Source organism: Thunnus albacares, chromosome 6 (genome assembly GCF_914725855.1).
Source record: "Thunnus albacares chromosome 6, fThuAlb1.1, whole genome shotgun sequence".
In the NCBI taxonomy this organism is placed as follows: domain Eukaryota; kingdom Metazoa; phylum Chordata; class Actinopteri; order Scombriformes; family Scombridae; genus Thunnus; species Thunnus albacares.
Window position 1 is genome coordinate 6,695,758 of NC_058111.1, and position 18,390 is coordinate 6,714,147.

Here is an 18,390-nt window from a genome sequence, read left to right on the forward strand (position 1 = left end):
CGGTGTTGTGTGACCTGCAGTTTTATACCGAACCCTTGTGCCTTTATCACACATTCTTCACAGAAGTTCAGTCTGAAGTACAAACACAAGCCTCAGGATGAAGGGCTTTTAACAGAGACTCTGGAAAAGTTGGAAATGTTACAAACTGTTAAGACTCGTGGTGGTTAAATTACAGAAGGAGCCTTGTAGTGAAATAAAACTGAATCCCAGACAGAATGACGTGAGTGGTGTGGTCATTACAGTCTCTCTCCTTTGACCTGCATGGAAATGTGTTACGAGATACAGAAGACTCTCTAATCTTTAACACCACAGGTTTGATTTTCAGGGAAGTGTATTTTGGCATTAAAAGCTGCAGTAGGTTAAGAACCATGCAGGTTCTGTGAAACCCTAAACAAACATTACAGAGGAGAAATATTATTACTTTAATATGAGTGTTCAGCATCATCAGCGTGGGACTAGAACAGGATATTTCATGTACTATGTCTTTAGGAATTATTGATCCTAGTTTTTTTGTTTTATTCATTTAAATGCATTTCTTCAAGTGAACAGAAAAATGTGGTAAACAAATCATTGCAAAGTGATGACATTATTGATAAAGAGGCTTGAGTCTAATGGGTAAAATACCAGAATTTTATGTTCTCTAAATCTTGGCAGGAGAGACGATCGGCCTACTTTATGCCTGAATAAACTGACTGGAAAGACAAAGTGATTGTTTCTGCTTGATTTTTAATGATAAAGTTGACAAATGGACAGTTTTGTTCACGATATGACTTCAGACTTTTGTAAAAGTATAATATTAATGCATTGGTTATAATTTAACACCTTATTACTTTACAGGAAGTGTAACAGGTCACGACAGCAACAAGATAACAAATGCTAATTGATGGCTGTTTTTTGCCATCAATATCTTATATTTTGCTTTTATACTGTATTTTTCTGTAAGTTGAGGATTATGGGAGCGAGACATGAGTCCATGAGTACACATTACAGAAGTATTATCTTGAAAAATTGCATCATCCACAAAAAAATCTCTTCACCTAGGTATTAAAAATACAATAAAAACTATAATTATCATAAGCATCATCAAGCTTAACCTACGGAGATGGATTGAGGTTTATCTTCTCACGCTGATAGGACAACTGTCCTTGGATTAAACCGTGAACTTTTTCGATCAATTCTGCTCATCGATTGCGTGCCCGTTCCTTCACACCGCAAAGTGGATTTTGGGGTTCGAGACACGGAAGGGGGGGGGGGAGTCACCGTGAAGAGAAAGCTGCGATCCTCTCTGCACTCTTAAACGAGGCGTGTTCAGCTGCTCGCACACGCTCAGGCTGTGACGAGGTGCCAAGAGCCAGCATCCATCCATCTGCTGAGTTCAGCCCTTTGCAGTAAAAGCCAAATTATACAGCTACAGATAATGCTCCGCACACACACACACACACTGTAGAATCCAATTATATGCATTTGCTAATCTACATTTCAACACAACGGGCTGGCAAGCGTTTTTGTTTTTAATGGCAGGAATATTACTGCTTTTGAAACATAGCTGGAGACAAGCTCATTGGATTTGAATGCTGGTGTAGCCACAGACACTCAATACTCTCTTTTATAAATACAATGTCTCTTTAAATCTGCCACTCACTTCATTGTTGGTGTCTGAAGCTTATTTTGGTAAATTGTGAGGTGGCAGGTATCTGATAGTACTTCTGTTTCTATCACTTTATGTGAGGCGTCCTACCAGTAACACACAACTGATTATATAATCAAAGGGTGTTGCCATGCAGCTGAATGAAAAAAAAAAACAACAATCAACCAAACAAAGGTCTGGAGTAGACGACAGAATTTTATATCAGCTCGACAACCAAGTGAGACGGAGCCACAAGTGCGTCTACAGACAGCGATCTTGTATTTTCACGAGGTAAACAAAGGATTTCAAATTAGCGACACGAACCTACAAACTTGCACAATGGAACAATGTGAACAATGAAGACAGACACCCGACAAAACCTCCGAAGCTGTTAGAAAGGTGTCAGATCCTGTGAGATCAGATGAGCCTCTTCCACAAAATCAGATCAAGTCTCAAGGCTACACGGTGTTGACAGAAACATCACGGACAAAATATTGAGATAAGATTAAGATGTGGATTACAGTACCTCAAAATACAATTATTTCTTTATGACAGCACTACACTGCCATTGTCTTTTCAATTGCAACTTGATTTGTCACCCGAGATAACTCGATCGCCTTGGAACAAATTCGCATCCTCTTGGGCTTCGGAAGTTGCAGCTGTCGATTTAACAAGAAACAATGCCACTAAAAAAAAAGATGATATTTTCGATAGACTGAACTCAATCCACTTATTGAATATGTTTACACGAACTGCAATGGGAGATTCTACCCACTGACACTGGTTTTGACAGCTATTAGCCAGTAAGCACTGACCTCAAACGCTGCTGTACGTCGTGTGAGAAGTCATACAGAAATCATTCGTCATTACATGACTCCCATCTACCGATCTCTGAGCTATCACTTGTCAGGACATCCCTCATTGGAAACCTTTCTACTGCTTATGGTCGGTAATATTTATTGCCTGGACATTTATTATTTACAAAGCATGTTACACACACTCTTGCATTATTCACAGTACGGTATCTGAATATGCTGCCATGACAACACCTCTCAGTCTCAAGACAATAAAGTAACCTTCATGTTTTACATTTCTTATATTTTGTAGCCTTAATGTTTTCCTGAACTGTCTATTGTCTGTGTGCAAATTTGTTCCTCTTCACCTGTCCTGGTGTTCTTACACCATGTTATCACAGTGAAGCTTATTATTTATCTGCATCAATATCAAAGACAAATCTCAGCATAAAGAATTCATCATTTCACAAAACCTGCATTAACCTGAGCGTGTATGAAACCCAGACATTCATTCAACAAGTATTAAAGGGTTCAGCAACCAACAACTGCAGTAAATGACTCCACATGATACATTTTAACTGTATTTCTAGGACACGCCACAGGTAACAATGCCAGACTAAGCTTAGTAGATTAATTATGTTCTCCTCTATCTGTGCTTAATGTCGAGATCTAACACGTGCACATTCTTTTTGCTGTTAAAATGAATGCTCAGCATCTTTATCGATCTCTGCTTTTAAAAACAGCCTATCCATCCGCCAGAAGGGGCTCCGGGGCCTTCAGGAGAAATGTATGTCTCCATTACCACTGTGTCACCCAGCTGTCAAAGGGCAGAAGATTAATTGAGAAAAAAAAAAGAAAACATAACGTGCGCCACGAGAGTCCCGGCAGGCGGGGAAAATAAATTGGAGCTCATATCTTGAACCAGTCACCGGAGTGCTGGAAGTGACAAAAACATTGGGCACATGGGACGTTGATGAAAATGGACTTGTACTTTGGATTTTATGGACAAAAACCTTCATGTATTCAGAACCAGAGGAAAAAAGCCAGACCCCTGTGTTGAGGTCTTTAACAGATGTGCATTCCAGTGACTGTATTAAACACTGATCAACAGCTGGTAGACAAAGAATCATGTAGTCACACAAAAGTTCATCTTAAAGGGGACATATTATTGCTTTTTTGTGGTTTTCTGTTATTCATATACTGTTATGATGTCATATATCAATTTTAAACATGATGTAAGTCCCAAAACTTGAGGTTAACATATGAAGAAATGTTCCCTGCAAGTCAAAAGTCAGGGCTCCAACCTGCTCTGAATGCTTCGAACGTCGGCTCGTGGCGTTTGCCCATTAACAGCCGTCCGTTACGTAGCCTTGATTGCTAAGGTTGTTCCACGGCTTGTTCTCATTTTTCGGATCAGATTCCGACTCGAACATGTACAGATGTGTTTGAGAAGTTGACATTTTGAGTAAAAGAACAAGTAAAAGAAGAGACTTGTGGCTGAGACACATCTTCTGGAAGCTGGCCAATCAGAGCAGAGGGGGCTCATCGGGAGAGACAGGAGCTAAAACTGCCTGTTTCAGACAGAGGCTGAACCGAGGGGCTGCATGAAAGGACCAGTATGAGATAAATAAGAAGTTTTTTTGAACTGCAAATCATGCAAAGATATTCCAGTAGAGCCCCAGAACATCAACATAAGTAGTTAATAGTTAAAGTAGTTTTTTTGGCTTCTTCAGACACAAGCAAGCGACAGAAAACTCTGATCAAAGAAGTTCAGATAAACGCTCACATCAGGTATTTAACAGTCTGCAGAAATTTATCTGAACTCCAGTAGCAGAGAGCAATACTCTCCCCTTCAGGAAGTCCCCTCATTTTACATTCACATTTGATTTGCTGTATAACACGATGTGCCAGCAGCGAATCAAAAGGACAGTAGACCTTTTAAAATGCTCCATTCAGAGGCAATCTGAGGAAAGTGAGCAAAGAAGTGGGACTACCTGAAGCAATGGAGCGAGCTATCAATAGCCAATTACTGTTAGTATGATTAATCAAGGTGAAATTACTCCCATTAACCCCTGGAGCAGAGCAGGCAAGGGAATCTGCCTTGAGGGTCACGGCCCTCATTAGTGGGATTCAGTGGATCTATACGCCCTGTCTCATGTAATTCATTGTCTTTACCGAAGAAAAACGAGGAACAAACGGAGGAATGGTTCGCGAACGGCAAGAGACACACACATGCCTGAAGATGGGGAAAAAACGGGAGAGCAAATTAATTCTAAGCACGTCACTCGGAGATTTAACATTCAATAGCACCTGAGAATATCCTGCACACGATTTCATTAAGCCCAAAGGGTAGCAGCTTTTGTCAACAGGAACCATCCAAAAAGCCTGAAACCTATGATACAATATACCACATTTCACATCTTAAAAAGTGGTTGAAACTTTTACCAATGTGACTGAAACCTAATTACAGTCCAATCCAAGCCAAGAGCAGCAGATCAGACCGGCTCGCAGAACCATATATCAACCACTAAGCTCTAAAAGTGTGCTTATTTCACTTTTGTACTTTTTTTCCACTTCTCATACTTTCAAAGAAGCAACACTGGAGTGAGAGGACGTACAGTAAAGATCTTAGACTTTGCCTACTTTGCAATTTTTTTCTTGTCTCTGTTAGCAAAAGACTTTAAAAAAAACAACATCCAACATGAGGTGCAGGGAGAAAAACAGAGTGCATCATCGTGTCGGCCCACCTGCCTACTCGTGTATCTGAAATTAAAATCCTCTCCACAGAAATGTCACATTAGCTGCTCTGTTTTAGTCACCGAGGACTCAAAGCCTGCACTTAAGAGCCAGGAAAATGTTAATTTGTGCAGCTTTTTTTTTTTTTTTAAAAGTTCAAATGGTAGAAAAACCTGAACTCCAACCATGTCAGGAAATGCTAACAAACTAAAACATTAAATGATGAATGATGAGCAAAAAGGCCTAAATCTTTTGAAGTCATATCCATATTCAACATTCAGCCTTGCTGTCTGCAGCCCTGATGGGACTTTGAAGTGTAGCTCGGAGGAAAAAGGTTAAGCTTCATCTCATGCAATGTTAGCGCGCCGAACTGTGCTGTGAAATGATGAACGACAAGAAACTAGTCTTGTCTTTTCAATTGCAGTTAACTGACAACTGATTTTCTCCATTCCAGCATGTCAGTATAATATAGTCAGGGGCATTTATTTTGATTGACAGATACATCATTAAAATTCTGGGCACACAAATGACCCTCCTCTGTGTGTGTGTGTGTGTGTGTTTTCAGTTAAGCGACTGTGCAGAAAACGCAGTAATGTGTTGCAGACACTTCTCAGAGCTGCGGTCTGCATGAGAAAGAGCTGTAATGAAGTGAATCATGGAGGTAGCCAAGCTGACTCATGTAATTAAAGCTACACGGAACATAAGGAGGAGGGGTCGCCATGAGGAGAAGGGAACAAAAATGTCACATACTGTTTCTGAAAAAAAAAAAAAAAGTCTCTTCTAAATCATGCAGAGAGACTTTATATGATACAGAGAGCAGGCAGAAGAAGAGGCAAAGTCAGATGAGCTTTCACTTCTTAGGAGGCCTGAGGGTGCTGCTGCTGCTTCTCCACAACCAGCAGAACTTCAAACAGCGCCATTCATGTCTCCTCAGCGCTGGTTAGAAGGAGGCTTATCAACCTGACTCAAGACTGATTGGTGGTACAGTTACTTTGTACTGCTCAGCACCGACTAACTACATTTACATCCACACAGTATTCTGGATAATAGCTAAAACTATTGAGGTTTTATTGTAAAATAAGCTGCTTACTGTGTTTATTCTGCTTTATTTTTGTCCACAAATTACAGAATTCCTACTACAGTAACCTCTAAGTTTCAACACCAACAGGTGACGTGTCCTGCAAGTCAGTGGCGGCTCAAAAAATTGGGGAGGACAGGAGGAAAACCAACATGGAATCTTACAACAAACTGCATCAAACTATATCATTGTCCCACCTGATGAAATCAGAGGGGTGGGGGTCAATTTTATATGCCAATAAAAATACTTGCTTGAGTGGTGAAAAGGCTGCTTCTTGAAAGACATTTAGCATATACATATTGTCTCTAAACAAAGAAGTGCTCATTTTAGCCATGGACTGGATCAAATGTGTAGGGCTGTAGTCTGCTGGTCGATTAGCTGGTCAATATGTTCTCGTCCAACTAAATTCTCATTGGCCGAATAATCTCTGTATTATTTTCATAAGGAGAAAAGTGCTACATCAACAGCTTTCCAGGATCAACCCATTATTTCCTGCAGCGGGAGGGACAGACTAACAAATAACCTGTGAAAACAACGGAGGTGTATTCAAAACACCCCCGTTGTTTTCACAACTTTGAACTCGCCCAACCTAACGGAGACTGCTGGGTCTAACGGTTCCCAACGTTTATTGAACGTTTACTGAATCTGTGTCTCTCCTGTAATATTATCAACGAACCTCCTCCAGGCCAAAACAAATTTTTAATGCCAAAAATAACGCTAAATATCGGTAGCGTAACTCCGTTTAGGAATATGACAGTGGTTAGTATGTTTGCGTAGCAAGTGGGGAAAGAGCGGCGGGAAAGTGACGGTGGATGCGAGCGGAGCAGAGGAAAAGGTTAACGGTAAGTTCTCAGTCTGGCAGTAAATGTACAGTACAGACTAAAGTGTAACAGTTAATAAATGCTAAAAAGTCACGTCTGTTGTTTCCCCAAGAGCTGCAAAAGTGAAGGGGGTTAGCTCCGAAGTTAGCAACAATAGGTTAGCCTAACCGGAAGAGGCAAAACGGAGAAATGTGAGTTCACTGTGCACTCTGTCCCGTTACACCCCCCAACCCACCTGCGACTAATCAATTAGTTGAAGATTATGTACGATTTCAGTCGACCAAGATTTTCTTTGGTTGACTACAGCCCTGCAAATGTGTCATTTTACCAACAAAGTGAGATTCAAATTTATAGTACTGTTCTATTGTGACAAAAAATGTATGTTCTCATCAAAAACAGACAACATATCACATGATTTACACGTGTTTCCAATATATTTTCTTAGTATACAGAAATATGTAACACAAAACTCATGGTTCGGATAATATCACGGATTTGAGTCACGGATCAGATCATTATTAGGATCAGCGGAAAAAAAGGGGAAGACAAATAAAACTTTGTTTTCTATTTATTTTGTAACACACTTACAGCCAGAAACAGCAAGAAACTGAAATGAAAACAACATTTAACATGTCCAATGTGTAAATAAAATAAAATATATAATATATTAAATGCTCAGTTATTGCAATATGAGGCATGAAACCTTCCTCTTTTAAACAGTGAATGAAACAGCCTCTGTCCACATCATCAAAACTTGATAACAAACATTCACCGCTAACGTCAGTTAGCAGCTAGATGCTAATTAGCTGCTCAGCTGCAGCACATTAAACAGCAGGTAAACATAACTCAAATGTCACTTCGGAACCCAATTAGATGCTGGTTTGATTGTTGCTCTTCGAAATCCCCGTTAACGTTAGCGACATGCTGTCTGCCCATGACTTGTACTTACAGCAGTTTGTTTACTTTGTCTCAAATGAGACATTAAATTTTGCAATTAATCCGCAGTTCATATGCCTGCCGAACCGTGGGGGGCGATCCGTACGGATCACGGATCAACTACAATCCGTTACACCAGTAGTTAACATTTGTTATTCTAGTTACTTTAAGCTTATTACTCAATATACGACTCAGCTTAAAACGAACTAAAGAAACTGTCAGAAGCAAGCAGCCAGACCTCCTGCACTCATTCACTAATCACACATCAACAGGTGACTGAACAACCACTCAATTAAAAACGAATGAATGAGTCCAGACAGCTCACTGTAACTTCAACTAGCAAACTAACGTTACCCACAACATATTATATGATATCTGCTGCATTCTTGTTAAGGAGATAAAAAACACAGAGACATTTAACCATCAGAGATGAAATTAGCAACCAAAGAGACAGAGAGAGAGAAGCTGTATCTGACTCACGTTATCTGACGTCTTCTTCTTTCTATCATGAAGATGAAGTATTCATGCCATAACGTCCATTTGTAGCTGTTGGTCATCTTGTTTGTTAGTTAACAGAACTTTGTGGCTGCTGCTTAACCAGTCTGATATCATTAGCAACAATGACAAACAAGCTAACTCTCCTGGTTGTTTCTCCGGTTGCTTCTCTCTCCAGCCTCCACGGCAGCGTCCTGCTGCACAGACCAGATAATTTCTCCCGTTAGCTTAACAACAGTCCTTAACAGTCCTTCCATGGATGTATAAAGAGGCCTTCAGGCTGCTACAACAAGCTAACCGTTGCGTTGGCTAACGCAAGGATCTATCTACTGCTGCTACTCTGCCTTACAGTGGAGAGAATTGAAGATGAAATCTTGAAACTATCATTGGATCAACTTGATGTCAACATTGCATTCTGGTTGTTGATTAGTAAGGGAGGAGCGTCATTTTATGTGTGATGGCCAATCACAGATTTGCATGGAAAAAAAAGAAATACATTGAGTCCAATGTAAGAGATCCCGTCCTGCGGAGGACAGCAGGCACCCGTCCTCCTCTGTCCCCCCACTCCACCTCCACCAATTGCGCCCCCCCACCACCACCACTTCACACACTGCTCTTTCTCCTCCTGCCCTGCAGGTGTCGCTGTTGAAGCATTTTAAACCGGATTTCAGCAATGGATTTTTTCCAGAGAGAAAAAATACTTGATAAATACTGAGATTTGGTAATGGTTTATTTCAACCAAATATTCTTTTTTATATTTTGATCTCCCTTTTGCCTCTCAAAAATAGAGGAGGATCAACCTTCTCTGCCTCTATGGACCAGCCTCCACTGATATCTATCTATCTATCTATATAAATGTATTTTTTTATGTGTATGTGTGTGTGTGTGTAATATGTGTATAATATGTATATAATGTTTTTAACTAAAACTTAAAGAATGTTAATCATCATTATAGTCTTATATATAAATAAATATTATGCATGATTAAATGCCTCACATACACAGTTTATCTCATTTAATATCCGGCAGCCATTTTGATCAAAGGCATTTTGTGTGATGTCACTGACGTGAGGTCACAACAGAACATGACACAACATTCTGTGTTCCGTTCATCAAAGCCTCAGAATTCAGGACAAACTGTCAGATACTGAATCGTTGGATCAACATTCGCTCGTTGTATTGAAGTTATCGTGTTAAACACTTGTTTAAACGCCGTCATGAACAAAGACTCCGCAAAACCTTGTCAATCTCCAACTGTTAGGAGAAGAAGTAAGTGAGAAAAACTAGCAATCACTTATTTATACTCATTTATATCATTTATCAGTTGGCAATAATTTCTCAGATTCCTGTTGCTGAGCACTTTTTCTCACCTTGACAATGTATCTGGGATCTGAGTCTGAACTGTGTCTTGACATTAAAAAAAAGATGATTTTATACAATTAGTGACAAAAATTCACAACTAATTAATGTTCCACTGTTTTCTCATTTGCAGAGATTAATAGCAGCCAGACACAACAAAGTCCACAGGCTGCAAAGGATGGCAGGACCAGGGCCAGGAAAAGAAAGGCCAGTCCTGACAAGGAGACCCCCAAGAAGAGGAAAAGGGTCTCTAAAGCCGAACCTTGTAACGGCTCAGAAGAAGGTGTCGGTGTGAAAAGAGGGAAGAGGAAAGTCGAGGAACATGGAGAGGGACCTTTAGAGAAGAAGAAGAAGAGCTTTCACCCTCACCTGGATGACAAGGAGTCCGCGTCCTCCTCAACGGAAACTCGAAGCTTATTGCAGATATTTTGGTCTTATTTGTCCAATTTATCTGTCACTAAGTTTTTTTTCCCTTCATCCCACAACAATGGAGGTGAGATATGAAATTCCACTTTTGGTGCTCACAGCATTAACAAATTATATTTAAAAATAGCAACATCTCTTTGCAAAAACAGCACCCTAAATGCAATGAATAATCCACAAAACACACACAAACTGTTGGCTTTTAAGTCAAAAATCTATAATATAAACAAAACTATGGATAGATGCCACTGGAGGGAAGAGAGAAATGTGTTTTTAAATGCGTCAACGTTAAAGGTGTTGGGAGGCATATTTTTTCCACTTTGGACAGAGCCAGGGTAACTCTTCCCCCTGCCTCAAATCTTTATGCTAAGCTAGGCTACCTAAATCTCAACTCCAACCCTGTACTTTTTTTTTTTAAATCATCATCAACAATCTAATATTACTCTGGGTGTTTCTCATCTGTAGAGAGCAGCAGCAGCAACCCATTAGAGGGGTGCAGTACATCTGTGGCCCCGAGAGGCGTTAAGAGGAGAGCCACTGCTGATGGAGAAGGACCAACCAGGAAGAAGAAGAGGAGCTTGGAAGAGACCAAGGAGGACTCCACCTGCTCAGTAGAGGCCCGCAGAGGTTAGTAGATAGATTATTGAAGGCTTTAAGTAACATGAAATGAATTAATGTTACAAACAACTGAACTAAATCAAAAATGTCACTGTTTAGCTGAGTTTGAGGCCAAATATGAAGAGGGGAACCAGCTTGGTGAAGGAGGATGTGGATCTGTGTTTGCCGGCTACCGCAAAGCAGATAATTTACCAGTGAGTGTTACATACACATTCTCATGTTTAACCTGCATTGTTTTGCTGCATTTTTTAATGCAGGGTTAATATTTCATGTTGGTCTGAACACAGCCCGACACAGTATGTTCAGAAAGTGTTAACCAAATACCTGTTTGTGTCTTGTAGGTAGCCATTAAACACGTCGCAAGCAACAAACTGTTCTGCAAAGAAGTGGTAAGTGAGCAACACCAACATTTCTTGGACTGAACTAAATGTATTATGGATGATTTATGAGTATTTACGGAGCTTCTTTCCCTTAACCTTCTATTTGTTTTGATGTTTCAGGATAAGAATGGGAAAAAGCTCTCTGTGGAGGTCGCCGTGATGTTAAAACTCGGTATGACTGGATCAGCTGTGTCCCTGCTGGACTGGTACGATCTGGACAAGGAGCTCATATTGGTCCTGGAGAGACCAGTCCCCTCTGTAGACCTCTTCGACTACAATGAGGCCAACGGAGGCTGCTTAAAAGAGGAGGAGGCCAAGGTAAGTAACTGGAGGATCCTGGTTAATATGTGTTTGTGTGCAAGTTAAGGCCATGTTGGCAGATCAAACACTCCCTCTCCCCTCATCTCCTCTCTCTATCTCTTCCTCAGATCATATTGAAACAGCTGCTGGACGCTACAATAGAACTCCAGGATAAAAACATCTTTCACAGAGACATCAAGACGGAAAACATCCTGATCGAGACCGGCGCTGACGTCCCACGTGTCCGTCTCATTGACTTTGGCTTGAGCTGCTTCTTTAAGAGAAGATCGTTGTGCCGCGTCTTTTACGGTATGATGTCTGGGTACTACTCCCGCTCTTCACCAATCGGTGACTTTTACATTTAAAGAAAGCCTCTCCGCCTCCTCATCCTCACAGTCTTTATTATGTCTGTGTATTTCAGGTACCTCATGTTTCGCCCCCCCGGAGTGGTACAGTCGTCATGCCTACAGTGCCAGCCCCACAACAGTTTGGCAGCTGGGAATAGTCCTGCATGAAATACTGCACAGGGAATCATTTAGGACCAGAGAGTTCAAGGACAACAAGCCAAAAATCAGCAACAAGCTGTCCAAAGGTATGAAAAACACGCTTATAGGCAAACATGACATAATTCTGTTTATTTTAGTTCATGTTTCGATGGATCGCTGAAGCTGTTGCCTTCATCTTTCTTCTCCTTCTTTCTCTCCAGAATGCCAGGATTTCTTGCAGAAATGTCTGAACAAAGTTCCCGAGCGGCGACCCACACTTGACCAACTACAGCACCACCCATGGCTCAGATAAACCGACACCACACACACACACACACACACACCTACACACATTTAAAATCATCCATCAATCCATCAATCAAGATTTATTTTCCACTTACGGCCGCTCATTACATGAATACCACTAGCACTGTTTTCTCTTCGACAGGAAGGCGGATGTGGACGAGTGCGGCTGGACCGTTTTTAATTGGAATCATCTAATTCGGCTGATTATTTTGGACATTTTACTTTAATACTTTTACTTTTTTCCCCACTTGTAGTTCCTGTAGCACCCCCAGTCATCCGAGGAGAGGGGATCTCTCTTTGAATTGCCTTTCCCGAGGTTTCTTCCCATTTTCCTCTTTCTGGCCGCAGGATTTTGGGGAGTTTTTCCTCGTCTTCTTAGAGAGCTTGGGCTGGGTCAGGAGCTGCTGCTGATGAGCAATTAGGAGCCAACGAGCCATTATGTCATAATAATGACAAACGTAATCAGAAAGACAACAATAACGATAATAATGTCCACAATAAGTCCATGAAAATAAACATTTAAAAAAAAGAAAATGAAAGAATCCTTTTTTTATGTTTAGACCACAGAGAATCATCATAATCTTTCTTATTGCTTTCTTTTAATTTTCAATAACATTTTACATTTATTTATTATAACTACATCAGGAGAAGCCATGTGAAATCTCATTGTACCTGAGTATAATGACAATAAATATCATTCATCTGTTCATTTGATGTCAGCCTGTTTTCTGCTTGTTGCAGGACTATCAAAAAGACAAGCCAGAAGTGATAAATTAGAAAAAGTTTGAATAATTAGGTGAAATAACTTCTTGTCAGACAGCTCTCTATTATCGATTAAATTCAACATTCACCGTGAATATCCACAAAAATGCTACAAGTGATTAGTTACGCTGGGGCTGCCTTAAAAGAAAATTGGTAGCACGAGTGGAAATCTTGAGAGAGTCACCAAAATTATTAGCAATCATTCTCTGGGGACCACAAGTGTCAATATTGGTAATTTGGCCAGTCAAGATATAGTATCTTGCTCTGGACTAAACTGTTGGGCCGAGTCAGCAGCCAACCCACTAACCAACTGTAGCCCAGTTAAAAATATGTTTATAAATAGTTGTCTGTGACAGATAAATAGATAAATAGGGTTTGTTAAAAGAGTATGGTTAAAATTCATATTTCTCATTGTGTTTAAAAAGGTCAAGTTCATGAGTAAACATGTTAAGGATGTTAAAAATGCATACAGGTATTTTATTTTATTTCTTTTTGATAAAAAAGCTGCTAATTAAATAGAGTGGTGTCTTTCTGGAGAGGTGAATGTGGTCAAATAGGTTTGTGTGTGTTACTTGGCTGACGTGTGTGTGTACGCAGACAGGGGGAGTAAGAAAGAGGAGAGAAACTGGAGGAGCGGAGAAGAAAGCAGCAGGCGGTGAACGAGCTAATGCGGGAGTTTTTCTGGGGGATATCCGAAGTTGTGCAGGAAAAAGTATAGATGTACCTGAGTCTTAGATTGTCAGCTCGATAATCTGTAAGAGGACAAGTTTTGGAAGTAACAGATAACTTCTATCCGAAGTCTGCTGCGCTGTAGTCAACTTGAAAGAGGCTGCTCGTTAATGAAGTGAGCGGTGAGTTAGCAATGTGAACGGACTGTAGGCTGCTGCTAGCTAACCCAGCTCGACAAAGTAGCTTCGTCTGGACTTATTCCGACCTGGAAACGAGGGACAACAACCAGATATCGCTCTGAGCCACCCGGGGATGCTCAGAGTTCCTCTGGCAACGCTGGATAACCACCAAACTCCGTGAATATGCCCGAGTGCTGCCATCCTGCTCATGGACAGAGACCTGTGGACTGTTAGCTTTCTCTGGAGGATCCCGTAACTCTTAAAAAGATACCGACCTGCTTTATTTGTTTCATACTCTAAACTTGAATGAAGCGACCACTAAGTTTTTGGTCCCTACGATCACAAGCACCGCATCAGGCCTGCAACGCTTTTATTTTATTTTGTTATATCCTTTTTGCCGGCTTAGCATAGAGTGATAATGTGTGCGTGTGTTTGGTCACTAAAATAATTCAGTGGACAAGTAAAAGCATATAATTTAAAGTTGGAAAGGTAAAAAGGGAAAACTACTGTGTGACTTGTGAAACAAAAGCAGTGAACACTCCTGGTATTTAATTTAATATTATTTTCATTTAATTTTGCTTTAGAATTAAAGGAGGAAATTATTACTTCTAATTTTAAATGGTTTCTGAGTGTGTTCACTATTTCAGAGGTTAAAAGCTATATAGCCTTCATACCCTATACCAACTTATATTAGAGTGTGGTATTGTACTGTGTTAAAGGTTTAGTACACTCAATTGTTTGTTACACTGTGGTCTCACAATAAGTTATATTCAAGAGATATAGGATTTCCAAAGTGACCCAAGCAAAGAACATTAAATAAATTGGAGATAATATAACAAAGAAAATTAGGATAAAGAACTCAGGGCCCCATCCACATAGTATAGAGGGTAGACAGGCTACACAACCAATCCAACATGACTATCCTAGACCCAGCTAGCCTTCTTCCCTTTTTAAAAACTGGACAAAAACACTCCTTACACAAGAGTATAATTCAACAGTACTAGTCAACAAACGTGTTGAGTATGTTTCCCTGACATTTCCTCTGCCATTTGAAAACTTTTGTTTTGACATTTTGAAACCTGTTTTGTTTAAATCTCTTTTACTTGCCAGCAATCTTCCTCCTTTGTTCGTGCATTACTGTGTTTCTTGGCACCTTACCACCTTGTAGATTTTGGAATAGTGTAAAACCACTGGTGGGATTCTGTATTGCCTCACCCGTATATGTGTCATTATATGCATGCACGAGGTAAATAAAGTGGGGACCCACTCATAAAAACATTGTTCCATAGCGTTACTAGTGGTCAGAAACATCAAAGGATACCTTTAAATGCGCTACTTCAGTCAGAACAGAACTACTTATGTGTCTTTGTAAATTGTTTGAGGGAGAAATATTCACACACATTTGCTGTTTTTTAATATTCTTAAGGACAATCATGTACCACATCATTTTAAAGTGATAATGAATTAGGTGGCGAGTCAGAACTCATGTTCTGTACCAATGCAGTAGTTTATCTCTTAGCCAGGGCTCGTCACCTAAATTTCAACTCACTGTATTTATTTTAGGTGCAGAATTTCTTTTTTTGTTTGTTTGTTTGTTTTTATCAGGTGAACTTTATAGTATCACTTAATTATCAAACATAAGTCAGTTTCCTGATGATGCCACACTGTTTCTGAAAAACAATACTATAATTTCAAACATTATAGGGAAACTTAACTTTTTTGAAAAGGCATCTGGACTGACAAGAAATTTAAAAGTCAGCTCCTTTCACTGATTAAGAGCGTGATATGTGGCTGAAAGCTCTGGAAAGGCTAGTAAGTGGACCTTGAGTTGCGATTATTTTGTCACACAATGTTTTAATTATTGTCTGCCTGCAGCATGGTTTGTAAAAATATACTACGTAAAATAAATAAAAATAACTTAAATAATCATTATGTATTCATTCTTGGGAGTTTAAGTGTTTGTTTAATATGAACACTTCATAAAACCAACCTGTGTGTGTATATGTTGGTCAATACGCTCTCGTCCGACTAAATTCTCATCGGTCGAATAATCTCCGTGTTATTTTCATAAGGAGAAAAGTGCTACATCAACAGCTTTCCAGGATTAACCCATTATTTCCTGTGGCGGGAGGGGCAGACTAACAAATAACCTGTGAAAACAACGGGGGTGTATTCAAAACACCCCCGTTAGTTTCACAACTTTGAACTCGCCCAACCTAACGGAGACTGCTGGGTCTAACGGTTCCCAACGTTTACTGAATCTGTGTTTCTCCTGTAATATTACCAACGAACCTCCTCCAGGCCAAAACATATTTTTTAATGCCAAAAATAACGCTAAATATCAGTAACGTAACTCAGTTTAGGAATAGGGCAGTGGTTAGTATGTTTGCGTAGCAAGTGGGGAAAGAGCGGCGGGAAAGTGACGGTGGATGCGAGCGGAGCAGAGGAAAAGGTTAGCGGTAAGTTCTCAGTCTGGCAGTAAATGTACAGTACAGACTAAAGTGTAACAGTTAATAAATGACAAAAAGTCACGTCTGTTGTTTCCCCAAGTGCTGCAAAAGTGAAGGGTGTTAGCTCTGAAGTTAGCAACAATAGGTTAGCCTAACCGGAAGAGGCAAAACGGAGAAATGTGAGTTCACTGTGCACTCTCTCCCGTTACACCCCCAACCCACCCACGACTAATCAATTAGTTGAAGGTTATGTACGATTTCAGTCGACTAAGATTTTCTTTGGTTGACTACAGCCCTGCAAATGTGTCATTTTACCAACAAAGTGAAATTCAAATTTATAGTACTGTTCTATTGTGACAACAAAATTATGTTCTCATCAAAAACAGAAAACATATCACATGATTTACACGTGTTTCCAATATATTTTCTTAGTATACAGAAATATATAACACAAAACTCACGGTTCGGATCGTATCACGGATTTGAGTCACGGATCAGATCATTATTAGGATCAGCGGAAAAAAAGGGGGAGACAAATAAAACTTTGTTTTCCATTTATTCTGTAACACACTTACAGCCAGAAACAGCAAGTAACTTTTGCCCATGGTCTTCAATGAAAACAACATTTAAGATGTCCAATATTTAAATAAATTAAAATAAAATATATAAAATATTCAATGCTCAGTTATTGCAATATGAGGCATGAAACCTTCCTCTTTTAAACAGTGAATGAAACAGCCTCTGTCCACATCATCAAAACTATGCTAACGTCAGTTAGCAGCTAGATGCTAATTAGCTGCTCAGCTGCAGCACATTAAACAGCAGGTAAACATAACTCAAATGTCACTTCGGAACCGAATTAGATGCTGGTTTGATCGTTGCTCTTCGAAATCCCTGTTAACGTTAGCGACACGCTGTCTGTCCGTGACTTGTACTTACAGCAGTTTGTTTACTTTGTCTCAAATGAGAAATTGAATTTTGCAATTAATCCGCAGTTCATATGCCTGTTACACCAGTAGTTAACACGTGTTATTCTAGTTACTTTAAGCTTATTACTCAATATACGGCTCAGCTTAAAACGAACTAAATGAACTGTCAGAAACAAGCAGCCAGACCTCCTGCACTCATTCACTAATCACACATCAACAGGTGACTGAACAACCACTCAATTAAAAACGAATGAATGAATGAGTCCAGACAGCTCACTGTAACTTCAACAAGCAAACTAACGTTACCCACAACACATTATATGATATCTGCTGCATTCTTGTTAAGGAGATAAAAAACACAAAAAAGCCACACAGAGACATTTAACCATCAGAGATGAAATTAGCGACCAAAGAGACAGAGAGAGAGAAGCTGTATCAGACTCACGTTATCTGATGTCTTCTTCTTTCTATCATGGAGATGAAGTATTCATGTCATAACGTCCATTTGTAGCTGTTGGTCATCTTGTTTGTTAGTTAACAGAACTTTGCGGCTGCTGCTTAACCAGTCTGATATCATTAGCAACAATGACAGACAAGCTAACTCTCCTGGTTGTTTTTCCGGTTGCTTCTCTCTCCAGCCTCCCCGACAGCGTACTGCTGCACAATCCAGATAATTTCTCCCGTTAGCTTAACAACAGTCCTTAACAGTCCTTCCATGGATGTATAAAGAGGCCTTCAGGCTGCTACAACAAGCTAACTGTTGTGTTAGCTAACACGAGGATCTATCTACTGCTGCTACTCTGCCTTACAGTGGAGAGAATTGAAGATGAAATCTGGAAACTATCATTGGACCAACTCGATGTCAATATTGCATTCTGTTGTTTAGTAAGGGAGGAGCGTCATTTTATGTGTCATGGCCAATCACAGATTAGCATGAAAAAAAATGAAATACATTGAGTCCAATGTAAGAGATCCCGCCCTGCGGAGGACAGCAGGCACCCGTCCTCCTCTGTCCCCCCACTCCACCTCCACCAATTGCGCCC

At 40.0% G+C, this 18,390-nt stretch overlaps 2 protein-coding genes across 2 annotated transcripts in view; one reads left to right on the forward strand and one right to left on the reverse strand.

Annotated features, from left to right (window-relative positions):
* The window catches only part of caln1 (calneuron 1), a 192,928-nt gene that overhangs the window by 12,684 nt on the left and 161,854 nt on the right, over positions 1 to 18,390 (reverse strand). The window lies entirely within an intron of this gene.
* LOC122983865 (serine/threonine-protein kinase pim-1-like) lies at positions 9,633 to 12,395 on the forward strand. The gene is made up of 9 exons (XM_044354040.1): positions 9,633 to 9,756; positions 9,980 to 10,339; positions 10,735 to 10,896; positions 10,987 to 11,081; positions 11,229 to 11,276; positions 11,388 to 11,585; positions 11,696 to 11,876; positions 11,989 to 12,159; positions 12,274 to 12,395. The coding sequence occupies exons 1-9, from the start codon at positions 9,705 to 9,707 to the stop codon at positions 12,363 to 12,365; spliced, it is 1,359 nt and encodes a 452-aa protein (XP_044209975.1). The 5' UTR covers positions 9,633 to 9,704; the 3' UTR covers positions 12,366 to 12,395.